We start from the raw sequence: 27913 nt of genomic DNA, 5'->3' as shown, positions 1-27913 counted from the left end.
ATAAAAAGAAGTTTCATATAGCACTGAAGTAGTTCATACAATGAAAATTTGTAAAACTGGAAAAAAAAAAAGTAATTAACATTTTCCAAAGAGCCCAAGATGAACAGTCACAATAATACTTACTGGCCTGTTCCAAAACACTACGGAGTGGTGGCTCCACTCTAGCTAAGAGATCATCACACATCTCCAGAAATTTGCCTCTATGGAAAAGAACAATAATAGGTTAAATCACATTCCACTTTTATGTAAAATAAATCTCTATAATCAAAAAGACAGATAACAAGTACTGGCAAGGATGGAGAGAAACTGGATCTCACATACATTCCTGGTGGGAATGTAAAATGGTGTAGCCACTTTGCAAGAGTTTGGCAATTGCTCAGCATGTTATACATGGTGCTCCCATATGACCCAGCAATTCCACTCTAGGTATCTATCCAAGACAATTGAAAACATATGACCACACAAAATTTGCACATGAATGTTCACAACAGCATTATTCACAGACAAAATAGTGTGAAAAACCCTATTATCCATCAAGTGTATTCAGCAAAAAAGAACAAAAACAATAAAAGTGACGGATACATGCTGGAACATGGATGAACTTTGAAAACATTATGCTAGGTGAAATAAGCTGATCACAAAGAACATGTTATATATGACTGACCCCATTTATATGCAATGTTCAGAACTGCCAACTCCAAAGAGACAGAAAGTAGATTAACCACTGCCTAGGGCTTGGGGAAGGAAGAACAGATGGGGAAAGGCAGCTACTGGGTACAGATATTTTTTTCTCTTTAATTAATACACTTTATTTTTTTAGACTGGTTTTAGGTTTACAGAGAAATAAACAAAAAGTACAGAGAATTCCCATACACCTCTTACCCCCACACCCAGTTCCCCTGTTAACATCTTGCATTAGTGAGATACATTTCTAACAACTGATGAGCCAATGTTGATACATGATAGTATAAATTAGGGTTCTACATGATTTGACAGATGGTGTAAGTATTCACCATTACAGCATCATACTGAATAGTTTCACTACCCTAAAAATCCTCTGTACTCTACCTATTTATCCCTCCCTTCCACTGAACCCTGGCTAACCACTGATCTTTTTACTGTCTCCATAGTTTTGCCTTTTCTAGAAGGTCATATAGTCGTCATACAGAATGTCACATAGTTCTAGAATGTCATATAGTTGGAATCATACAGCCTCTTCAGGTTGACTTCTTTTGCTTAGAAATATACATTTAAGGTTCCTCCATGTCTCTTCACAGAATGATAGCTCGTTTAGAATTTCTTTATGAGGTGATGAAAATATTCTTAAATTGGGTTGTGGTAATGGCTGCACAATTCCATGAATATATTAAAACCCACTGAATTATATACTTTAAACGCGTGACTTTTATGAATTACATCTCAAAAAAAAAAAAAAAGACAAATAGTGGAGGTATAGAATGCACCCACCACAATGGCAAAAAAAATTCAAGATCACTAATACCAATATTTGGTGAGGATGTGTAGCAACCGAAACAGTTTAAAATGACGGTTTGGTGGTCCAATGGTTAAGACTCCACGCTCCCAATGCACGGGGCCCGGGTTCAATCCCTGGTGGGGAAACTAGATCCCACATACCGCAACTAAGACCTGGCGCAGAATGCATGAATGAATGAATGAATGATTATTTTTTTAAAACTCTTAGCTTTGCCTAAATAAATTGATGGGTAGATAGAAGGATGGATAGATGAATAGATCAATAGGTATGTGGAAAAAACAAGTACAGTTAATATTATCAGTAGACCCTAAGTGGCAGGATAAGGATGTTCACTGGAAAATTCTTTCAGTTTCGCTGCATATTTGAAAATGTCCAAAATAAAAACATGAAAAGTGAAGGTACAGAGAGCATTCTAGAAAGATGTCAGCAGCAGCAGTAGAGGTTGTTCAATTTTTTAAAGTTTTATTGAAATTTAATTCACATACCATAGAATTGACACATTTAAAGTGTACAATTCAATGGCTTTTAGTATATTCAGAATTGTGCAAACATCACCACTATCAATTTTAAAACATTTTCATCACCCTATAAAAGAGTATTTTCATCACCATTAACATTATTCTCCCAACTCCCCCACCAACCCTCCAGCCCTAGGCAACCACTCATTCTGGACATTTCATATAAATAGAATTAGACAAAATATAGTCCATTTTAACTGATTTCTTTCATCTAGCATAAACTTTTCAAGGTTCATCCATGCTACAGTACGCATCTGTACAACATTTTTTTTAATTGCCAAATAATATTCCATTGTATGGACATATCACATTTTGTTTATTTTATCAGTTGATGGGCATTTGGGTTGTTTCCATTTTGGGGGTATTATAAGTAGTGCTGCTATGAACATTCATATATAAATTTTTGTGTAAATGTGCTCTCATTTCTCTTGGGTATGGAGTGGAACTGCTGAATCATATGGTAACTCTATATTTTACTCATTTTTATGTGAAATAAGTATTTCTGAGCTTTTATTTTTTTAATAAATTTATTTATTTATTATTTATTTTTTATCTTTGGCTGCACTGGGTCTTCGTTGTTGCACACAGGCTTTCTCTAGTTGCAGGGAGCGGAGGCTACCCTTTCGCTGCAGTGAGTGGGCTTCTCATTGCAGTGGCTTTTCTTGTTGCGGAGCATGGGCTCTAGGCGCACAGCCTTCAGTAGCTGTGGCATGAGGGCTCAGTTGTGGCTCACAGGCTCTAGGGCGCAGGCTCAGTAGTTGTGGTGCATGGGCTTAGTTGCTCCGCGGCATGTGAGATCTTCCCAGACCAGGGCTCAAACCCCTGTACCCTGCATTGGCAGGCGGATTCTTAACCACTGCATCACCAGGGAAGTCCCTTCCGAGCTTTTAGAAGGGAAGTGTGCACTGCCACTAGAGATGCACTGGACACGTTGAAAATAGCTTGGTGATTCCTCAAAAAGCTAAACATATGATTACCACGTGACCCAGCAATTCCCCTCCTAGCTATATACCCAAAAGAACTGAAAACAAGATACTCAAACAACTTGTTCATGAATGTTCACAGAAACACTCATCACAATAGCTAAAAGGTGGAAACCCAAATGTCCATCAACTGATGAATGGAAAAATAAAATGTGATATACCCACACAAATGTAGTATTATTTGCCATAAAAAGCAATGAGGTACTAATACATGAACCTAGGAAACATTAAGTTAAAGAAGCCAGACACAAAAGAAGCCAAACACATACTGTATGATTCCCCCAACACATCATAGATACACAAAAAGTTGTTTAATAAAAATGAAAACCATCACTTTCAAGTAGAAGAGAAAGGTGACTACAAATCTGGTTACTAGGCACAGTAATCTAATTCTGGCAGATTAAAAGCAATTCTGACTCCATCTCAATTTTCTGAAGATGGCTCAGGCCACCCTTCTCCAAACAAGCCATCAGTCTTGCCTGAATTCTACCAGTAGAGTTCACATACTGAAGAACATCCAAGCAACCTAACCAGATAACAGAAGCATTCTGGGTATTTCTGAGGATAGCCCTGAAATGTCAGTTATCCAGAATTCTTGTAGTATTATACAAGAAGACCCGTTGTCCTCAAGTGATACTGAACTACTCAAAAACACCAATTTCTGAATCAATGACTAAAGCAAATTCAGTTTAATCTTGCATTAAAGCACTTTGCCCTGAATTTATGGAAACTGGTAACTCACGTGTAATACATGCACAAGTAAAGGAACTGCCAATTTCCTGGAATATTCAAATAACCAGAACAAACCTAAACCTAATAGTCTACATTATTAGACTAACCAAACCCAGCCTTCACATCAAAGGCAATATCTGGACTTCCCTGGCGGTCCAGTGGTTAAGACTCTGCACTTCCAATGCAGGGGGTGCGGGTTCGAACCCAGGTCAGGGAACTAAGATCCCACGTGCCATGAGGCGCAGCCAAACATAAAAATAAATAAATATTTTTTTTTAAATAAAATAAAGGCAAGATCCTGAATGGCCTCTAATTTTTACCTATAGAACTGAAGTTATCATATAACATCCATACAATTTCAACAATTAGCTAATTAAGGCTAATATAAGTAGAGAAACATCACAGTTCAGTTTACCATCAAAATATTAATATGATTACCTATTCATAGTTCCAGATACATCAACATCATTCATAAAACATTCGATGCTCAAAGGAAGGTCTGAAGCATTTGCACTCATCAATTTCTTGAGTTTCTCACACTCCTGAGACAGTCGTAATAATGCACGGATTTTGGACTTTATGTCTAGCTTGTATTTCTTCCCAAATTCCTCACAGAAGTGATTTACTAGCACCTCATCAAATTTTCTGCCTCCCAGTGTTGTGTCAAATGCAGTGGCCAGAACCTTTGAAAAAAGATGATAATTAATTCAAAAACTAACCAATTTAAAATTTTATCACAATATATATTTAACTGGTAAACTGTCATAAAAAGGCTGAAACAAGGCAATGTGCATGTGTCATTTAATCATGGTTACAACCACTATGGAAAGAGACATTGTAATCCCCAATTTACAGATGATACAAAGACCTAGATAGATCAGATAACATGCAGGTCACAAAGATATTAAGTGGTAGAAGTAGCATTCAAAACCCAACCTCAATTCCAAAACCTATGCCTTCTCCACTACACCAATCTGACTCCAAGCAACAATTATAATTCAAGGCCCAATAGACTAACATGTCATGTACAGTTCTAGTCTTATTGCTACCACAAAACTGTGAATAATACCAAAGGCTTATTTAGTTCTATGCAATTTACTACCAGAAAATATGCTAAAGCCCGAACTCACAGCTATCTGTTTCTATTCAACATAGAAGACTAATTAGGTTAGGTTATCCTTTTCCAAATCTCTGGCAGATTAGAAGCAAACTAGATCTAATCAGACCCAATAATAGAAGACTGGCTAAATATGTGATGAACCACACCCTTAAAACAATCTCTTCAAAGAATGTTAAATGTCCTCAGGAAGTTTTTCTTAATAAGTGAACTCATAGGAGAGGAAAAAAAAACCAGACACAGTTCTGTGTAATTCCAATTTTGTTTTCATAAAAGACTACAATGAAATACACCAAACTGTAATAAGATCATGAATGTCTTTTCTTTATACATAAATGTTCCAAAATTTGATTTTATAATAAGTATTTTGATAATTAAGCTTTAATTATAATTGGAAAACTGACAAGTAACAGCTGATAATGAAGCAGAAACTAATACACATCACTTTGACTCAAAGACAAGGCTAAATTATGGCCAGTATCTTCTGTCCAAAAAGGTGAGAGGGCTTCCCTGGTGGCGCAGTGGTTAAAAATCCACCTGCCAATGCAGGGGAGCAACAATGCCAATGTTGCTCCCACATGCCATGGAGCAACTAAGCCGGCATGCCGCGCAACTACTGAAGCCCGCGCACCTGGAGCCCATGCTCCGTAACAAGAGAAGCCACCACCATGAGAAGCCCATGCACTGCAACGAAGAGTAGCCCCCGCTCACCGCAACCAGAGAAAAGCCCGCGCACAGCAACAAAGATCCAATGCAGCCAAAAATAAATAAATAAAATAAAAAATAAATAATTAAATTAAAGTTAAAAAGTGAGAGTACAAAATGGAATTTAGAAATAATCCTATTATGGATAAAAGTAAGGCTTAAACAGTGAGAAAAACACTTGGTCCATCATTCATATCTGTAAAAATCGTGAACCTCTTATTTCCCAACCATCCCAAAGATTTATTTGTTTGCATTAAAAAAACAAAACAAAAACATAAACCATAGAAACAAATCAGAATATAAAGCAGAGGCAAGTCCAGTTTTCAAAGAAACAGGATTGTAACAAAGAGAAACTCAAAATGCCTTCCAAACCTAACAAGTACTTATTTTGGGATAGGTAGTCCACTCGACCAACCCCTAAATTGGAGGCAGAAAACCAGTTTAGACCTGGCACTAAGAACCTTGATACAGAACCCAAATAATTAAATACTCAAAATATCCTTGGTTTTTAAGCAAATTCTAGATAAAATCACCAAGCTAGAGGACTGATTTTATATTCCACTGAGGAACTAGCATATACCATCAAATTCGACTGTGACTCACAGACATAGAAAACAAACTTAAGGTTACCAAAGGGGAAGCAGGGGGGATAAATTAGGAGGATGGGATTAACACTACTATAAATAAAATAGATAACCAACAAGGACCTACTGCATAGCACAGGGAACTATACTCAATATTTTGTAAAAACCTGTAAGGGAAAAAGGAATCTGAAAAAGAATATATATGTATAACTGAATCACTATGCTACATACCTGAAACTAACACAACACTGTAAATCAACTATACTTCAATTTAAAAAAATAAATTAAAAAAAAACCCTCACTGAACACCTAAAATCTATACCTTTCACTCTATATAAATTTTACCTTAATAAAGAGACTAATACAGGAAATGTGTATACATATTTTTAAAAAATTTTTTCAACTGCGACCATGATCACCCTCTTGTCCATCTCTGCCATTAACACTGCTAGACTTCTCTGTGTACAAAACTGCTTTCTCCAGAGCTCTAACATCTCCAGACATCTAGAATATCACTCCTAGCCTGGTTTCTTTCGGCCACCCAAGTTCTAGTCACTCCATCCTGTTCCCAGACCACTCAAAACCTTAAGAGAATACGTTTATCATTTCCTCAATCCTCAGTGTAAGATATATGAACATGTTAAAGATTCCTCCTAGTAAGCTTGCAAGGCAAGCATTATTTTCCCCACATTATAGATAAGAAAAATAGGCTCAGGACTCTAAGAGTTTCTTCCTCAAGGTCTATGCTCTTTGCTTCATACCTTGTCAACTCTTGATAAATTATTTTGCGCTTACAACTTCCACCCAACCCCTACCTACCTAATTTCTAGTTCAGATAGCTCATACCAAGTTTCCACTAGTGAAACAAAATTCTTTAACCAATTATTTTAAGTTGTCTCTCATAAATTCCTAATTACCATACACTTGTAATACAGTCTTCTGGAAAAAATATACTTACTTTAAGTTTTCCTCTATTAAACGCACATACAGAAACTTGATAAGAAGAATGCCCCATGTCTACAAAAACTACATTTCTTGGTTTCTCTTCTAAGGCAGGAAGATCTTGTTTATAGATTCCATATGCAAGAGCAACTACACAATAAGAAAAAAATTCAACATAATGTTACCATTTAAGTACTAAACTTAAAATTCATTTAAGAAGGAAAAAACAGACTCTGTATACAGATCCATGAAAGACTCAAAATCTTTATAAGCTCTGAATGATTTATTCATGAAGAACACTAACTTCAAAGAGTTAAATGCCGACATTCACTTAGGTTTCCTTACGTTTCCAATTTCCAATTCCAACAACTTTGGCAATTTTTCCCAAAACCACTTCCTCCACTTCTCCAAACATTTCTTCCCATGTTTCTACTATCCTTGTGCCATCTCAACATTCCCATATAGTCCACCCCTTGAGATGTTGCTTTATACCCCACCCCTGTAACTCCACCAATCCACAAGTTGGAGAAAAACCCAATATTTAAACCAAAGCAATGCTCCAAACACACAATAAATGCGTTCCTTTCCAAACAAGCATGCAATTAAATACCAAAGCAAGTGCTATGAGGATACAGAAAAAGCACTTCTCAGGTGAACTCTTCATAGAATGTGACAGAGTATCCAAAAAAACTATGACACACAGGTGGTAAGTGCTCCAAGCAAAACAGGGAACAAGAAAACCTAGGGTTTTAAGATTTCACAACCTTCAAGATGGAGCAAGTCAAAAATTTCAGTTAATAGTCTCTTACCTGCAGTAGTTTCATTCATTAATCGAAGGCAATTGAGACCAGCAATCTGTGTTGCATCCATCACTGACCGTCTTTCTGCATCAGTATAGAAACAAGGAACCTATAAAAAAATTTGAAAGTTTACTGTATTATGGAGATCCCTCATTTAAAATATACCTGTCAAACAACAGTAAAATCCAGAAACACCCTCAAATACTTACAGCAATTTATTCTGTATATGATCAAGGAAGTATTTCAAACCAGTAGGAGAAAGTTGGACTATTCAGTAGTCTTGGGACAAATGGACAGCCATACAGAAAAAATAATAAAGTTGTATCCTTACTATACACCTAATACCAAAATATATTTCAAATCAAAAATTTAAATGTTTTTTAAAAATCATGAGTACCATAATAAAAGGGAATCTTTACCGTCAAAGAAAAGATGGGATTTTCTAAATATAACACAAAACCCAAAAGAACCGGCAGGTCAAGGTGGGAGTCCACTGGTGGCCAGTGCTGGGTCCCAAGCCGGGGCCGGGAGATCAGTGGCACACCTGGGCCAAGGGCTGCAGCGGGCAGGGCTGCTCGCTGCCTCTCGCTCGCCTGGCAGCAACAACAGCAGACATCAGTGAGGCCCGTGGGGACTGGAGGCGCAGCCCGGTGGGTGGGACGTACGGCTGTCCCTGGCTCGCTCATCCTGCGTGATGCTCTCTTCTCGCCAACAGTGGCTGGGCTTCACTACCTTCAAGATCTTCTAGCACCTGGCTGGCCCTGTTGGTGTTCTCTGTGCTACTGACCCTGCGTGTGGACAGCCTGGCTCCCAGCCTCTCCTGGTGAAACGTGTCTGTGCCCTTCTTCGCCGCTAACAGGCTCAGCACCTACTTCCCCACTATCATCTCCGTGCATCTCTTCCAGGGCGGAGAGAAGCAGCTGGCCATGCTCAGCCTTTTCTGCGTCCTTAGAGTTCTTAGCCTCAAGTTCATTTTCAAGATGTTGTTATGCCAGAACATACACTCAAAATAAAATGAGCTCTCCTTTGACCTGATCAAGTCTCTGGTCTTCATTCTCCTGAAGCTGCTCTTGATCTGCACCTGCTGGGTCAACCAGCCTTGCAGAGGATAAGCTATTGACAGAATGCCCAAGCTGAAGTCCCTCTTCAACCACACCACTGCAGAAGTCTGGGTCTGAAAGCCAGCTGTGCCCTGCTGAGTACCCACTTTTCTCTGTACTGATCATGTCTTAAATAGTTGCCTCAGCAGGGCTACAAAGAGCAGCCTCGATCCTTAAAATGTATTCCCTCTTGGACTTCCCTGGTGGTCCAGAGGTTAAGACTCCGCACTTCCATTGCATGGGGCACAGGCTCGATCCCTGGTCGGGCAAGTTCCACATGCCACATGGTATGGCAAAAAAAAAAAAAAAGTATTCCCCCTTATTTCATGCTTTGAATAACTAATCCTAAAATGAGATCCTGATAAGAGTCCCAGGCCAGACAGTCCTGAACTCCTCTGACAGTTGTAAACTGCATTTAAGTAAAATGTTCTGATGAGCTCTGAATATTTTCATGGAGCCTGGGAAAGTACCCATTGTGCAAAGGCTGCCAAGTTGGACTTGGGGTTTCCCCTGGGTAGCAGCACTGACCTGGGAGCGCACTGCTCCAGCCCCCAAGACAAGACTTCCTTAGATGCTTGAGCTCTAAAAAGTGTAAACCAGCTTGTGAATCCTCTCCTGTGCCACTGGGGAAAATGGTCCTTTCTTCATTCCAGCCCAGGCAGACAAGAGTATGTTGAATAAGCATAATTGGGACCCTATCTGGAGACCTGAAAAGAGCTTGCTTTCAAGGTGCAGCTTGGGTTCCTATCCCAGCAGATGGCAGTGCCACGACTTTTCCACCACCCTGTGGCCAGCACTGTTAGCACACCTGAGACAGATTTAGGCACCCCTAAGGGATCAGAGGGAGGGCAGGTGCTCTGATGCTCATAGGCACTGAGACTTACAAATATTAAGTTTACAAATGGTCTCAGCCCACCGAACTAAGGTCTTTGGTTTGATGTCAGGTGCCAAATGAGAACATCTGCTGAGATAAAAATAAGAGAATGTTTTGCTGGGGAAGAAAAGAAAAGAAAAAGGCGGGGAGGGGGGTTGATACATTTGACTCATTAAAAAATTCTAATGACCAAATGGGGAAAAATATTTGCAACTCACATCATAAAACAGCAAAGAGTTAATAATCTCTCTAATATTCGAACAACTACAAATCAAAATAAAGACCATACACTCAAAATAAAATGAGGAAAGGATAGGAACATTTCACAAAAAGCGAAATACAAAATGGTTCATAAATTTTAAAATGTTCTAGTTTACCTGAAGAGTAAAATATCAGCATTAAAATCACACACACTTTGCTACCATTATTTAGCTATCAGAATTATTTAATACACCAATAAGCTGTGCTGGTGAGGCTGTGGTCAAACAAGCCCTCTCATGCATTGCTGATATAAGTGTAAATCAGCACAAATTCTCTAAAGGGCGATTAAACAACAGCTGTTAAAGTTTAAAATACACATATCCTTTGTCCCAGCAATTGCACTTCTAGGAATTTAGCCTATAACCTACAGACTTATCACATAAGAGCAAAATGATACTTGTTCAAGTTTACTCATTGTAGTATTCTTCGCAATTAAAAAAAAAAAACAAAATCTGGAAGCAACCTGGATGTCCAACAAAAAGAGACTAGTTAAACAGATTATGGTACACATCAACTGCGACACTCTGCTGCACTAAAAGGAACGAAGCACCTCTTTACTGCTATGGAACATATATAAGGTAAATTGTCCAAAATATACTAAAAGAAAAATGAAAGTAAAAAAGGACCTATACATATTTGCCTGGGTACATAAAAACCTCCGGAAAGATCTGTAACAAAGTGGTAAAACTGGTAACCTCTAGGAAGGAAAATCTACTTACTAGGTAACAGATGTGCTAAAGCTTCCCATATACCCTTTTACACATTTGATTTGATTTGAACATGAGGGCTACTATTACCTTCCCCCAAAAATAAAGCTTATATTTTAACAATAATCAATTTATAAGTAAAGCAAAATCCACCCAGGCCTTATTTACATAGCAATCAGATATGCCATAGTACCAAGAGCTAGAGCAGTGACTGTGCAGAGAAGACTGTGCAGAAAAGAGTTCACACAGAGGCCAGAGACCACTATCCTTAGGCCCAATGGCAAGGTTGGCCCTTTTCTGCATCTAGGAATTTGAATGATAACTAGTTCCCTAAATCAACAGAAAAATTTCCCTAAATTATAAGAGTGGCTCACTGTGCCTAAACTGTCTGTACAATGTAGTTTATGCTTTACACTTAATTTGCTTCTGCAAGTCTGGAATTTTGGTACATGCATGACATAACATGCCTATGTGAATGACCTCCAATAGAAATCCTGGACTCCAAGGCTCAGGCAGAACTTCGCTGGTGTATGACATTTCATACGTGCTGTCACAACTTGCTGCTGGAGGAATTAAGCACTTCTGGTCTGACTCCAATGGAAGGTGACTCTTGGAAGCTTGTATCTGCTTTCCTCCAGACATTGTCCATGTACTTTTCCACTTTACTGATTTTGCTTTGCATCCTTTCACTAAAATAAATCTTAGCCGTGAATATGGCTTTATTCTGAGTCCTGTAAATTCTCCTATCAAATCACCAAAACTCTTGAGGACCCACAACACATAACTTAATTCATCACCTTTTAACTTGATCCCAAAAGCTGGAAAAGCCACTCAGGCAGTCTTGCCATTTTACATAAATTTTACTTCTACATGGAGCAAAATTCAGAATCAAAGTTAGAGCAGTAAAAGGAGCTGTTACAGTGGAGGATTACTGGATTGAATGTCAATATTATGACATAGTAAGAGTGTGTTTCATGTTTGGTAATTGCAATCATTGTTGCTTTTGTTGTGGTCATCCATGTACAATGCTTGGTGTCAGTCTATTTATCTCTTGTAAAAATAAAATACAGTGTGTGTGTGTGAAAAAAGAAAAAAAAGAATAAATAATGAATTCCCGTGGCAACCAAAAAAAAAAAAAAAAAAAGTTAGGGCAGTAGATGGGGGGAAATAGGGACAAATCTCAAAGTCCAACAGACATTTGGGGGAAGGCAGAAACCATCTAAGAAATACAGTGCCTGTACTGAATCTGAGCTCTTTAAGGGAAGTAGCATTCTTATTCTTTGCATCCCCAAAATGTGGGTTATGAGCCATAAGCCAATTCTTCCTGACAAATGTCAGTACTACTTTACTAGATAGCCAAGAACCAAGGAACCCATCAGTCAAAAAACTGTGAGGTGAAATAAGCCACCTAACAGTCCTTGCTTTGCCAACCAATGCAACAAAATTAAGACAAAAGATGCCAATAAACAACAAGGTCCTACTGTACAGCACAGGGAACTATATCCAATATCCTGTGACAAACCATAATGGCAAAGAACATATATATGTGTAACTGAATCACTTTGCTGTAGAGAAGAAATTAACACAACATTGTAAATCAACTATACTTCAATAAAATTTTTTAAAAATAAATAAAAATTTAAAAAGGCAAAGGAGGCCAAAGAGCTAAAATATCAGATAACAACGGCAGAATGAGGAGATTCATTGGAAAGGCCAATACAACCACCCAAATTTCAACAGTCCCTATGGACTTCACCATACTACAAGCACAAAGCTACAAACAGCCAGGCTTCTGTCTAAAGAGGGAAATGGAAAAGACAAGATGAAGTCTACTGCTGCCTTGCCTTTAGCGCTGGATACAAAAACAGCGAAGATACAGAGATAGAAATCAAGAAAAAAACAGTATTTCTAGTTGAAAGTATTCAACTAATTCAACAAACAAGTGGCTACCATGTGCCAGGCACTATGCTAGGTGCTAGAAAGAATCCAGGAAGAAGTGGGCTTAGAGATAAGCCTTTAAACAGACAGAATAACAGAATCATGAGCAAAAACTAGGGGGCAGAAAAAAATATTCAAGAATATGAGAACTAGCTTGATAAAGTCTTAAAATAACCATTACCACCTAAGACAAAAAGCAATTTTATTTTCAATTAACAGCTTTCTTCTTTCTGCTTCTTCATGCAAGACCCCAATAATGTGTAGGGATCAAACTCACCGAAACAACACAGTCCACGACAGGTTTCTTAAGAACACTTTCTGCTGTCTCCTTCAGTTTGGACAAAAGCATGGCAGTCACTTGCTCCGTGGTAAAATTTCGCTCTTCCTCCATGTATTTCACCTGCAATAAAAAAACAAAAGGATCTAAACTTAATATTTCTTCATGTCCTAAAAACCTAAAATGAATAATCTCTAAATCATCAATGGAACATTAACTCAGGAAAGAATTAAGAAAGCTAGTTTCAGAAGCGAAAATAACTTGAAGGTCACTTTTAGCTTTTTAACATGCTTGTCAAGCATGATACCTGGAGATGAGGACCACTATGTAAATGGTACGTTGTGACCACCAACAAAACTTGAAGACAATTACCTGGGCAGAAGCAAATTGGTATAGCTCACTATGACCCACACTGTTCCTCCATAAAGGGATCTGGTGGTGGAAACTATTTTACCATCTGACGTACTGTGTGTATTTTACTTTGTTTACTGTGTTGACTTTATGATCATCGTCCCAATTAGGATCCAATCTAACGCAATGGTTTTTGTCAGATTTGTTCACTGTCATAGCCCCAACACGGAGGACAAACTTGACACAATAAATACTTGTTGAATTAAAGAATAAACGACAAACAAAGCTTCAAGATATCCTACACCGGGATAAAGGTATGCAACTTTGACAACAGTTACAAACTTTAAATGTTGAAAAGACTGCCTAAGTAAGGTAAGGTCCTATTCCACATGCCCATACTCCCCAAGTACAACCCAGACCAGAAAATGTCACTTTCTTCTTTTAGTTCCTGCTCCAACTCAACTTGAACACCACCTTCTCACTCCCCAGCCCAACCATAATTTATTCTGGTTTAGAATTTAACAGTGTCTCACTTTATTGCACGATAAAGATGGGAGAATAACCCTCCCAGTGAGCCTCTTTCAAAGCTACCCCTTCTTCCCTCATTTAAGTCTTCATCAATTCCTCCAAGCTCATACTTGGATCCACTTGTTCCCAGGTCTTCTCCCTAGTCTCTTTCTCCTTTGGCACTTGTAACGCTTCTGACTAAATCTGCCAATACCCATCCTATTTCTTTCTTGACTGTAAGTATCCCCCATTTCCTCAGCTCCCTTTCCTTTTTTCCTCCTCTGCACTCCATATTTATCCATTATTAGGCCCATTCAAACTGTTCTAAAATTATTGCTGAAAATACCATAAGTAAACCCAGTGATCATTTTTCAGTTATCAAAAATCTTCACTTCCAAATTCAAGTGAATTCTCAGCTACAACGGCACAATTAACTACCTTTTCCCCACAATTCTCATCATCTCTTGGATTTTGAACCTGTTCCCATGATCCTTATTTCTCCAAATGGGGTGTCTCAAACACCACATTTCCTCTCTCTAAACTCAGTTGCCTGAAAAGCTCAAATACCCTTCTGGATTCCTCTTATCACCTGAGTGCAAGAGAGAGATGTGTTCACCGTACCCATCCCTCAGCCTCTAATCTTTTTTGCATGATCAGTTCACTGCATGCTTCACAAAGAGACTCTCCTAGATGTTGCAGAGATAGCAAAGACTAAACTCCCTTTTCCCCAAAAGAACAACACCTTTCCAATCCTACTGTCAAGAGTATGACCACATATCTGGCAGTGACTTTAAAGCGTTGATTTCTTTGCCTGCTCTTCTGGAAGTCATTCACTAAAATCATACCAGCAAGACTGCTGCATTAGTCAACAAGACAAGTAGCAATGGCAGTTAACTTCACATCATTACCACCTATCTGTCCAACCCCTATTAACAGTGCCACCTATGGCTCCCAAATAAAATCCAGATTATTCAAAAAATGCCAATGGTCTTTACTAGCAAAAGACTTTCCAAAGCATTTGTAACCATTTTCATTACAACTTGAAAGTAGAATGGTATAAATGTACAATGACCTGATAACATAAAATACTGTATTTCAATCATTAAGGTATTATCTTGAAAACCTTACCTTTATACCTGTTAACCCAGTGGGCAACTGCACAATATCATATGCAAGTTTAGGTTTTTCTGCCTCCACAAATGGATCAGAGAATGCTCGGCCATGGAATCTTTTAAATCCTTGAACTGTGTTCTTTGCATTGGAAATTACCTAAGAAAAAGAGTATCAGAGTCAAAGGGTGGAAAGACTAATAGCAATTAAATTATGAAAAAAAAAATTCAACAATCTCAGGGTTAAATTAGAATCATTTTCCTTCTGAGTTAGTTTTCTTCAGCACTAAACCTTTCTGAACGATGCCTGCTAGCTTGTGAGGTGAGGAGTGAGGGACCTGTACAGGTCACATGCAGGGCTAGGACCAGAGCCCAGACTGCCTTACTTCCTCATGAAGACAGGTCATTACCCTTATAAAAGTATTCTCTGTTCTTAAACTTCTAACAAACATTTACATAAAATAATTTTTATCTTTTAAAAATTACCCGTAGTTTGTGATTCGAACTTTCCATGGGTCAATCTGGCAGTATGTATCAATTCAGTTTTTCTACTGAAGAAAACTTACCATAAAGGAAAAAAAGATGACACTAAGCCCACAAAGATAATGCAAATAAACTGACAGAGCATTATTTATCACAGCAGAAAACTGCAAAGAGCCTAGAGGGTAAATGACAGGGGAATGGGTAAATAAATTATGGCATATCCATACAATGGTTAAGATTATTTTAGAAGTCTGGAGACAAGTATCTATATGATATGATGTCACTTTCTTGGGGTGGGGAGAAAAACATTTATATGCTTAGAAAGAGTACAAAAGGTTACACATTAAGATATTAACACATTAAGATTTTTGGATAATGGTAGTATGCTAACTTCCAAATTCCTTACACTTTTACATCTATATTTTCTAATTTCTCTAGAATAAAGTATTATAATTTATGGGAAAAAATGCTGGCAAAGGACATTCAAAAAATTTAAGAATGAACTTCTGCTTAAGACTTATAGGCTCCTCTTCCCAATGCAGAAGTGCAACAAGTCCCAAGGAAAAACAGCAGAGCTCCTCTGCATCAGGAATGTCAAAAGGCACAAACAGAAGTTCTTTTGTAAAACAATATGAGGGTTCCAAAGTCAGGCCCTGTTTCAGTAAGCTGCCAAGTAGAAACTCAGTATCACAATAACTACGTCAACCTAGTACTAGGCAGCCAGTTTAGTACAATAACTATTCTCAATAATGAAAGCAAGTTTAAAAACAGGAAGAATTCACTGGAATTTTAGAAGGAAAGACGTTTCAAAACAGCTCTGTACTTGCTATCTACTGTCTCCTAAAACATCTTGAACTTTCTGAAAATGAGATTATAAAACACCCAATTTAATTAAATTGGCCAAGCACCATTTTCTCGGGCTTATAAATCTTAGGTGCTGCCTGGTCCAGAAAAAGAGACAGTTATTCATTCTATATGTTGCTCCAGATTGAACTATTAAAACATCTAACATGCAACTCCTTAATTTTATAGCAACCTCAGACACTCAGGAAAATAGAACTCTTCAGGTTCTGCTGCTCTGGTTACAGAGGAACCAGCAAATATGTCAGGTTCCTGGTTTAAAAGTAAACTAATGATAAGTGTGCTTCTACAAGTATGTTTTCCTTCCTTGAAAACCTTGATCAACACTGACCTTAAATATGAGTAAGATGAAAACAGAACAAGACACTTTAACGAGCATTTAAAATACCCAGGAAAAAATTTAAAAAATAAAATACCCAGGAACAAGCAAACCTTGCTTAAACAATATCTGGATAAATACATCCTAGCACTTTGCATTAAACAGATTATATATGTTCATGCTATTTTAAAAAGCTATTTGTTTCTCACTCAAGTACATAAGAAGGATCAGGTTCATCTCTCTCAATTGTACACCCAGGGGCTCCCAGTGTTGGGCACATAATGGGCACTGAAATACTTGCTGAATGGGAAGGATAGACAAACCACAGAAAAAAGTCACTTTAGGGAAAAACAAAATTCTACCTGGCTTTTAGCTGCTGCTCCAATTGAACGATTCTTAGGACCAAAAGAAATGCAAGCCCTAGAAGACAAAACAAACATTTAAGCATCAAACCTTACTGTAATTATTACATCCAAAACCAAAGCAAGCAAGGACTTCCCTGGCGGTCCAGTGGTTAAGACTCCACGCTCCCACTGCAGCGGGGGAAAGGTTCGATCCCTGTTTAGGGAACTAAGATCCCACAAGCCTCGCAGCACAGCAAAAAAAAAGCAGGCAAGATTTTTTAGTCTTAGCCGAAAAGCCCTATTATTTTTAACTGCACACAGTAAGTCTATGATTTTGACCTTTCTACTGAGTAAACTGTCCATGGAATGCACTGCTTCTTAGAATAATGGGAGTTCGTCACTTAGATGTTGAAGTACAAGTTTGATATGACCATCTGTCTGAAATACTGGAGAGAGGTGGACTAACCAGTCTCCACTATCCTCTAATTCTTCAAGTCTGGTGTTCAAAATTCCAATATAAAATAGTATACCCTATCAATACATCAATAAAATGTTCTTTGTGTTTAGAACAGCTCATAACTTCACCAAGAGAATGGTCTATAAACCCTGAAAACAACTCTTGTCCTATTGTCAATACTGAATACGTAAAAAGTTATTTTTCTAGAACTAGTTTCCAAGGACTCAATTTCTTTTCTTTTTTTTTTTTTAAAGACTCAATTTCTGACAAGGAACTTCATTCCCACTTCTGAACACATTCTTCCAAATCAATTCATATACTGCCTGCTGGTTTGATCTATATGCTGCTTATTTTAGAAAGCAAAATTGAAACTTGCTTAAAGGTATAAACACTTTAAAACACTGTTTAAGCTTAAAAAGTCAGTTATTTTGGAGTTGATGTTTTTGCTACCATGGCCTCTATGCTTCCCCCTGTTTTTCACTCTGGAACCTTGCATATATTTGTCACCTCCCTTTCCAGTAGCTGATTTCTCTCAAGCTAAAATAAGATCAAATTCACCCATGCCACCCCCAAAAAATCCAAAAGACAAAGCTCTTCCCAGAGTCCATTTCTCCCTCAGGTTAGTAAAGCCTTCTCTTCCTCCTACTTAATAATAATGACTGCATAAATTGCCTATATGCACTATCTCATTTAATCCTCATAAGCACCCTATCTTATTCCCACTTTATAGGAGAGGAAACTGAGTCCAAAAAGGTATTAATAAGTAAATTTGTCCCCAGTCATACAATCTGAAAGCAATGGGAGTCAGGACTATAGATCGTTTCTCCATACTTTACACTCTAGCTAGCTTTGACCCTCTCTCTATCCTCCCTGGACCCCTAATTCTTCGAACTTAGTGGAATGAGTAAGAATAAGAGCTCTGCAGCCATACTGCCTTGGTCCAAATCTGACCACATTAGATGACCTATTAATTAAGTAGAACTGTTTTACTTAGATAAACTTACCAGCCCTGTACAAACTGGCAGAATGCTCAGCCTCTCTGTGCCTCAGAGGCCCTTTCCAACCAATGGTGCAAGAATCCCTGTGAGCCAATCTCCCAGAGCAGTTACAGGCAGCTATGCCCTGTATCAATATGACACAGCCTGGGATTTCATCAGATTTCCTATGAACCCTAAGCTCTATGGGCCTAGAACATGCTGGGGGGTAGCCCCTCTAGAGCACAGGTGTCAAGCTCAGCCTTTCTGCAAATATACCACCTATCACTTTAAAAAAAAAAAAAATTCCTAAGTACCACTTAAATGTCTCCCCTATTACAGCCCATACAGCCCTTTAGAAAATTGCCCACCGTAATCTTACCTACTCCATTCACCCTGTCCACTCCTTCTAGCCTATGCATGCAAACCTACATCTTTCTAAAAGCCACCAGATCTGAATTTCTAAGATGCATCCCACCAATACCTCAATCCCAACATAACTAAAAGCCAACATTATTTATCTTCCATTGTTTCCTGCAGCCCTGTTTTCAAGCCTTCATCTCCTCAAAACAATACTAGCTCTAAGAACGAAAAAATTAATGTTCCCAACTTTATTGTACGTCCGTTGAAGGGTTAATTTCCTATTCTACCTTGGTAACTCTGAATCTGTCTTGCTTCTAATTACCTTCCAAACAAAAACATTACCAGCAAATAGGGTCCAGATTCCTTAATGTAGAACCTAAGGCCTCTCACAATCCCAACCCCACCCCCTTTTTCCAGGTGCAATCTCAAGCACACAGTGCCCCAACACAAGTCAAATAGTCTTCCAATCCTCCTGCTTTGCTCTACCACTTTTGCCACCTGAATGCCCTGGTCCTTCTAAATCTCACTCATTCTCCAGAGATATCACACACTTGTGATGCCTTCCCAATCCCTCTCAAGTAAAAATTGTTTCTACCTCTTAAAACTTATTAGACTTGGCTTAAAACTTACTGGACTTTGGGCAATGTGAATGTAGAACATTTCCATCATCACACAATGTTCTACTGTACAGAGCTACTCTAGGTAATATTCTCTTTGAAGTCAGTTAACATTTTTACTTACTCTTAAAATCTACATCTGCCTTAGAAGTAATAGATAGGAAATGGTTCTTATATCTTGAAAAGCTAAATAAAAATTTGTCTCAGTTCAAATTATTCATCCTTTTATTCGTCTACATATGCACACACTACAAACAGTTCCCAACCACTTACAAAGCAATCAAATGTCACTAATGGAACATCAATTTTCACCACATAATATAGCAATTACACCTCAAACAAGGCATAACTCTTACAAAGTATGGGCAGAATTCACACTTTTCTTATATTATAGAAAATCATTAATATATTATTACATAATGCTTACATTCTAAAAAAAGTTCTATAACAAGCCAACTAGTACATTAAAGAAAGGAATCCTTAGCTTTTCCACTTTATGGTCAATTTGATTGAGTTGAACACATGTACAGTAAAAAGAGCTCAGGCTCTAGAATTAGACAGTATGGGTCTGTCTGAATCCCTTCTCTACCTTTCTAGCTGTGTGACCTGTTAATTAACTGCTCTGAAATTCAATTTGTTCATCTCTGAAATGGGGGAAATTACCACATCTACCTAATATGGTTGTTATAAGGATTAAATTTGTTGATCCACTTTTAAAGGACTTTTATCAGAGACTGGCACATCATAAATAACATTAGCTATTACTAAACCTCCAATGAAACCTTGGTCTGAGTTTCATACAAAAAAATATACCAACTAGGGAGTTCCCTGGTGGCCTAGTGGTTAGGATTCTGAGCTTTCACTGCCATAGCCTGGGTCTAATCCGTGGTTGGGGAACTGAGATCCCGCAAGACACATGGCACAGCCACAAAAAAAAAAAAAAAAAAAAACAGAACAAACCAAAAATATACCAACTAGTTTGCTATGAAAATTGTGCTTCACCTTCTCAAACTATCCACTAAAACCCACTCAGCCATCTTTAAAATCATGAGGAATAAAAAGTCCTACCATTTCCTTTTCAAAAGGACAACTGAATGAGGGTAGATATGTTAAACAGCACAAATTGAAGGGGTTTTTAAACTAAAACCTTACTTAAAGAAATCTAATACTTAAATGTGAAAAAGGCCCAAAAAGATTACGTCATTTTAGGGCCAACGCTAGAACCTATTCAGTGCTTCCCAGCGCAAGCTCATCGTAGAAAATTAGAAAAGTATAAAAATGAAAATAGGGATTATCAGTAACTCCACAACCAACACCCTCCCACCAGAGATGGCCATTACTATTTAGGTAAATACTGTTATGCAATCCTAATAAATTAAGTAATTTTTTTTTTTTTAATTTATTTATGGCTGTGTTGGGTCTTCGTTTCTGTGCGAGGGTTTCCTCTAGTTGCGGCAAGTGGGGGCCACTCTTCATCGCGGTGCGCGGGCCTCTCACCATCGCGGCCTCTTGTTGCGGAGCACAGGCTCCAGACGCGCAGGCTCAGTAATTGTGGCTCACGGGCTCAGTTGCTCCGCGGCATGTGGGATCTTCCCAGACCAGGGCTCGAACCCGTGTCCCCTGCATTGGCAGGCAGATTCTCAACCACTGCGCCACCAGGGAAGCCCCCCTAAATTAAGTAATTCTTTTAAAAAGAGAAGCTAAATATCCCCATTAAGTTTGTTTCTCCTCAACAAACACTCTAAAAAATCTTCAGTGGCTGAATGATTCTGTCAGGATTTGGACAGTGAACAAGATATTTAAAGGAAATATGTATTGATACTATTTGCCACTCACCAGGAAATTCCAAAATTTCACATAGCCTGCATGCAATCCCTATCTATGGCAGGAAGCCTCTCTTTCATCCAAGCAGGTCAAGCTCCCTTGTCCCACAGCTTTCATTTTTGAGCCTTCATACGCCAGGCAGTGTGCTAAGCATTCTACACTTGATTCTCCCAAATACTCTGAGACAAGAACTATTACTGACCCAATTTTGTAAATGAAGAACTGAATAAAGGCAAGTTAATGTGCCCAGAAACATAACTAGTACTAGAGTTCAGGATTCAAAATCAGGACTATCAAACTCCAAGTCCCACACATACATACTTTTTTTTTTTTTTTTTGGCTGCATTCTCCTTGCAGCACGCAGGTTTCTCTCTAGTTGTGGCATGCAGGCTCCAGAGCACGTGGGCTCTGTAGTTTGCAGCACGCAGCCTCTGTCGTTGAGGCGTCCAAGCTCAGTAGTGGTGGCGCGTGGGCTTAGTTGCCCCACTGCACGTGGGATCTTAGTTCCATGACCAGGGATCGAACCCGCAACCCCTGCACTGGAAGGCAGACTCTTTACCACTGGACCACCAGGTTAGTCCCCATACATACTTTTGTACTGCCTACCAAACCCTCTAGATTTATTCCTACTTCTATACCTTCACGCAGACTGTCCCAATCCTTTCTTCATGTTTTCTAATCCTGTTTGCTCAAGTCCCACTCTTGCCTTTCCTTATCACTCCATCCCCCACAGATGTGACTTGTCCTCTGAACTTGTACAATTAAGGTCTATATTTAATAACCTTGCGCATAATTGTACTCTCTATTCTTATTCTATTTACTGTTGCTTTACGTCATTCATATTTCCAACTAGAATGATTACATCTCCACAGCAGGACTCTATCTTACACTTCCTCTATACTTTACACAAGGCCAAGTTAATGCTGCTAAAAACGGCAGTACTCAAGACACTTGCTACTTGACTGATATTACCTTTCCTCCATTCCAAATTACAGGCTGACATTACACAAAGTTAATTTAAATCAAGTTCAAGACTTCTCTGTTCTAATCTTTAAGTCCTATAAATAATCATCTTTTTAAACCAGAGAATAGCCTTTGTTCTCTTTCCTGGGTAAAAGATACCACTGACCAAACATTTATGCATATTCTGATAGGATGTTATAAACAGCTGCAACCAGCACAGATCCTTAAAAGGTACAGTTTCATGTTTATAAGTGTGTGTAGGACCACTCTCAGGATATTCAGACAGCTGTGACTCTAATTTCTTATACAATATAAGAAAATGAGTTTTTCAGAGAACCTACAATAGTATTTAGACTATCAAATAAGAGAAGCAGGCAAAACTGGCATGGAAATGGTTATTAGGTTAATCAGAGTACCCCATGGTCACTGCCTTAGCCCAGAACTAGAAAATAACCCAAAACAGTTGATATCGAACAGATCAAACAACTCATACTAGCAAGATATGCAGTTCCTTAAGAACCACAAACTCCTGAGTCAATAAGATTTACACATTAAAAGCTACATATTTGATAAACCCTGAAGGCAAACTTCCATAGATTTCATTTTACTGTCCCAATATATGGTCCATGAATAAAGAGAATTAATAAAAAATACAAAAAGGTAATAATAGCAATATGAGCAAATAATTGGGCAGTATTTACTATGTAACAGGCACTATGCTAAATATTTTATATAATTTTAACTCATAATCCTCACAAACCCCAGTGAAACAGAGAAATCACTTACGTTCCTGGTGTAAATTAATCCCTTAAATTTTTGTAAAGTATTCTGGCAATAGGTACTGAAATTTTAAGCATATATATCCTTTCACCAATTTCACATCTTGAAATCTATCCAACAAAAATAAAAGTATTAACATGTAAACATAAAAATAAAAGACTTGTTGAAGACTATTTCTAATTGCAAAAATTTAGAAACAACCTGAACATCTGAGGAAAGCATGTTAAAGCCATAATATGGACTATTATGTACTTAAGGAGGTAAATTCATATTTACTGACTCTGAAGGATGTCTAAAATATAAGTGAAAGAAAATAGTTACAAAATACAGTATGATCCTATTTGTTTATATGGGCACACACGCCCCCACATATATTTGTAGAAGTCTAGAAAAAGTTATGCAAGGATAGACAGCAAACAGCAAATAATTAGAGAGGAAACAATTTTACTTAGCACTTTATTTTTGTTGTTGTTGTTAAAGCAAACAAGTATTTTATTAAGTCAGAAAAAGTTTTAATTTAGGAAACCCAATTTAGAACCTGATGACATAAAGTTCCTGTAGATTACACCTACCAATTCTATATACAAAGTTGTATTTTAGTTCTTAAATGAGTCTAAGAAACTACTCTGATAACCTCAATTAGACATGAGAAGTGTTAGCAGTCTGAAGCTTTAGTTAACCAATCAACTTTCCTATTCACTGAACCCAAAAGATCCAGTCATCCTGACACTCTACTTAGATCTACAACGTGTAAAGATATTCACTCCATAGAGGAACACTTTTCTTGCACAAATAAGGTATCAGATATTAATCTGCCAGTTAGCCAGAACCCACCTTACTTTCAGCTTTTGCTCTCAAGGGCAGTTATTAACAGACAATTTCATCTCTTCAAATTCCTAATATACTGTTTTATGAGGAACTAAGTCCATGAAAATGATAACATAAACTATTCATACACAGAATTATCTTCTTAGGTAACTCATCTCTACCCTATAAATTTTGTACAGTACGGCCCAACTAACTCCTGTAACGTTTGGCAGTCCATTAACATTTTTATTCCAAAGAAGCTTTAAGGTTGTACTCTTTCTACGGTAATAATCCAACTAAATATGAAAATAGGCTTTCCATCTTATTCCAAAGCCTATGGTCATGAAATATCAACACAACACTCATAATTTAAAACTCCAAAGTTTATCTCTAAGCCGCCCACACTTTCCTCCCATGCTTCCACACTGGTGGAGAGCAACATAAACTCCCACGTGGACCAAATGATTGCAATATCCTCCTAAGCATCATCCGGCTTCTTCTCTTGCCCTTCTCAAATAAATCCGTTCTCCACAAAAAAGCCAATCACATCTTTAAAATATCAATTGGATCACCTCCCACAGCACCTAGATAAAAATCTTTAACATGATTTACAAAGCCCTGCTATAATCTAACCTGCCTTGCCTAACTCCTCTGCAGATTCAATTCACAGCATTTTTTCAAGTGACTATAATCCTCTCAGTCTGTCAAGTATACCTCAGTTCTTCCTCACTTGCTATTCCTTCTGCCTGGAACAACTCTTCCTCGCTCCCACCACAAACCTCCATGGTAAAACCCTACTCATCCTCTGGGTTTCATCTTAAACGACACTTCTTTAAGAAGCACCTTCCATCACCACCCCATATCCAATTTAAATTAGGTCCCCATCATTGTTTTCCGTACTTTCCCATCTGGGCCTTTACCACAGTCAGCAATTACATATTTGTTTAGCATCTGGTTTTCTCCACTAGCCATGTCCATGATGGCAGGATCTTACTTGTTTATCAGAGTACCTTCAGTGCTTAGCACAACAGCTGGCATATTAGAAGCACTCATTATCTGCTAAAATGAAAGGAAGCCTAAATTTGGTGGGAAAGCAAGGGTTTCTTCTAGGTAAGACTCAACTGGCTCCTCAAAAATGGAATTCAAATGCTGTTGAACCCACAATTTTAAATGAGTTACTTTCACCATACCCAACCCTCCAGAACCTGCATCTCATTCCACTCTCACACTAAAACAAACCTATGTCACACTCCCTGTGTACCTCTGAGATATAAATCCATTCTTCCATAATCACTACTTTAAAAAAAAAAAAAAAATCAATCTTTCTGCCCCCCATGTTCTACTTAGCCAAAGACTCCAACACAGAAATCTAAGCTAATCAAGATCATAGTTCAAAAACTACTTGAATGTATGGCATCCCTCTAAGTTCCTGGGAAATATAGGAACATGTAAGGAAAATTACTTTTAAGTATTTAAACAGATATTCTTATCACAATTACATGGTGTATCTGGTCACCCATCAAATAGTCTTTGGGACAAATTTAACTGTGATCTGGGAAGATTAAATTCTTTTCTGAAACAACTCTTTCAGTTCCAAATAATGAGATTCATTGTAAAACTGTTGTAGTTACTATTTGTCTAAGGGAGAAAAGGGGGCATAAGAGTCTAAAAGAAAGGACAGGAACACTTCATTCCAATATCTGGAATTCTCTTACTTTTGGAGCTAAAGTATGTTCAATTCTAGCTGGGAAAAGACCAAAAAGTTACATGCCTAACTCAGTGCTCTAGCCCTCTTAATTTGAGGAAAACTATCTCTACAGATGAAGCAAACTAGCATCCAGAGAGGAAAACAATAACAAATAGAAAATTAATGCTTAAATATTTAAAAACTTCATTGTACAATACACTTCCCTGGAAATACAAATTAGACCCACTGTTAAAAACTATGAAGATGGGAGGGTTGGGGATTGGGCTGTGACTGCTAATGAGTACAGGGTTTCTCTTGTGGGATGATGAAAATGTTTTAAAATTGTGTTGATGGTTGCACAATTTTGTGTCTACACTAAAAACAAACTGTACACTTTAAAAGGGTTAACTGTATGGTATGTGAATTATATCTCATTAGTTAAAAACTATAAATAGGGGCTTCCCTGGTGGCGCAGTGGTTGAGAATCTGCCTGCCAATGCAGGGGACACGGGTTCGAGCCCTGGTCTGGGAAGATCCCACATGCCGCGGAGCGACTAGGCCCGTGAGCCACAATTGCTGAGCCTGCGCGTCTGGAGCCTGTGCTCCGCAACAAGAGAGGCCGCGATGGTGAGAGGCCCGCGCACCACGATGAAGAGTGGCCCCCACTTGCCGCAACTGGAGAAAGCCCTCGCACAGAAACGAAGACCCAACACAGCCATAAATAAATAAATAAATAAATTTTTTTAAAAAAAACTATAAATAAAATTGAGAAAGGAACATCAAACTGTAGTTTTGGATCTGGGATGGGTTTTGGGGGAAGCACATGGGTTAGGTCTAAAATAAGGGATAGAAATTTGATAAGTTTAAGGGAAATGTTGTCAGCCTTCTGGGTAGCAAAGATCAGTCTGGTATAGGGAGCAATCGAGTTGGCCAGAAATTGCTGAAGAAGTGTAACAAAAGGTAGGGTGAAAAACGAGCCTTAAAACAGAGGCCCTTAATGAGACACAATGAGATCCTAGCAAATAACAGAAACTTCTTAAAAAGATTCTGGCCAAGAGGAAGACAATGTACATAGGTGTCTCTATGTACAAAAGACTCTTACCCTATCCAAGGAAAGACCTGGGTGAGTCATGATTTCTTAGCGCTGTGTCTATACTGGCTCCATAACTTACCATAGGTTCTAAAAGTCAAAGTGAGCCCCTGAGTCATTCATTAACAATTGCAGCCAACACCCTGGTTGGAATGTATTACCGTGAAAGCGGAACGCTGTTAGGGATAGGTGCGCAAAGAATGACAGCAGAGAATGACCCAACATTCAGTTCAATATACTGAAGCGACGTGAAAAACCAAAGTGAATGCAAAGGTATCCAAAAGGCATCGATTTTATTAAATCCTTTTCTATATCTTTCCGTGCCAACCCTATCTGGAGATCTCCGGTGCTCCGACTCCCTCTCTTCCGGGCGCCACCCCACCCCCCACTCACGTGGGACTCCGGCCTCTGCACTGTCTTACCGCCTGCCGGCAGACGCCAGACCGGTTCAATTAAACTTTTATTAAGCTCCTGCTGTGTGCAAAGCTCCCAACTCTGTGCTGGGCTGAAGAGACGTCAGTACGCCCTGGGCCTATTATGTGCCCTCTAAAAGAGAATCTCGGTCCATCCCACATCCCGGGCCTGCCTTCGCTCCAGCTCCTACCCACAGCCTCCGCTGGTCCAAGTACCCACTCGGAGCCCTCGCTCGGCCGGCGGGCCACAGAAAAAAGGCCTCGCCCCTGCGCAGACCCACACGGGAGGTCGCGGCCCCTAGTGACCTAAAACGCAGTGGGGGTCCACTACCCACCGGAGTTTCGGCTCGGAACGGAGGTGACTGCCCGGCCCGCGTTCCCCAAGCCGCGAGGGTCACAGACCGGAGCAAGCGCTACCTCCCCACCCCACCCCCCCACCCCCAGTGCACGAGGCTACCCTGGCCCACACTCACGGCGTGCAGCGGTCGCTGTATTCATTAGCGATCGTTTCGATGCCGCCGGCGCGGGCTACAGCGACGTAGCAGCTCTGGAACCCCAGATCTATGCCCACCACCGACATGGCGCCGGCTACAGCTCAGGCTTGAGCCCGGGTCCGGCCGGCAAGACAAGACACGGACCCCGGCGGGACTGGCGTGCGTAAAGCGGGCCGCGTGGGCCAGGGAACCGGGGCTAGTGGGAGACGTGCGGAGGGCCACGCAAGCGCCTAGGTTCTTGGAAGGAGGGCCACAGCGGAGGACACTACTCAGGCCGGCTCCGGCTCAGCGGCCGCAGCCTGGGCGCCGGTAGCGGGGGCGGAGAAGATCTCGAAAGGTCTCGTCGCGACGAGAGTAAAGAAGCAGCGCGAGAACTGAGGGGGAACGTTCTCGCGAGACTCCGGCTCAGCTGCTTTTCTTCCCGAGGCCTCGCCCCC

At 39.2% G+C, this 27913-nt stretch overlaps 1 protein-coding gene across 2 annotated transcripts in view; it reads right to left on the bottom strand.

The window, feature by feature from the left end:
* Positions 1-27803, bottom strand: part of HSPA4 (heat shock protein family A (Hsp70) member 4) — a 42293-nt gene extending 14490 nt beyond the window's left edge. Inside the window, exons 1-8 of one of the 2 annotated variants that reach the window (XM_082378934.1) lie at positions 27456-27803; positions 17026-17083; positions 15020-15160; positions 13034-13156; positions 7886-7985; positions 7093-7226; positions 4167-4411; positions 124-200 (exon numbers count right to left, since the gene is read on the bottom strand). In XM_082378934.1, coding sequence (XP_082235060.1) covers positions 124-200; positions 4167-4411; positions 7093-7226; positions 7886-7985; positions 13034-13156; positions 15020-15160; positions 17026-17083; positions 27456-27562 — 985 coding nt within the window. In that variant the 5' untranslated portion in view covers positions 27563-27803. Of the gene's footprint in view, positions 1-123; positions 201-4166; positions 4412-7092; positions 7227-7885; positions 7986-8085; positions 8154-13033; positions 13157-15019; positions 15161-17025; positions 17084-27455 lie in introns of those variants that run through there. The other variant, XM_082378935.1, reaches the window with a different exon arrangement.
* Positions 27804-27913: the final 110 nt, after the last annotated feature.

The sequence above is a fragment of the Balaenoptera borealis genome (genome assembly GCF_965194805.1).
Source record: "Balaenoptera borealis genome assembly, chromosome: 2".
NCBI lineage: Eukaryota > Metazoa > Chordata > Mammalia > Artiodactyla > Balaenopteridae > Balaenoptera > Balaenoptera borealis.
The sequence above is the reverse complement of the archived record's forward strand: the minus strand, read 5'-3'. Positions and strand labels throughout refer to the sequence as shown.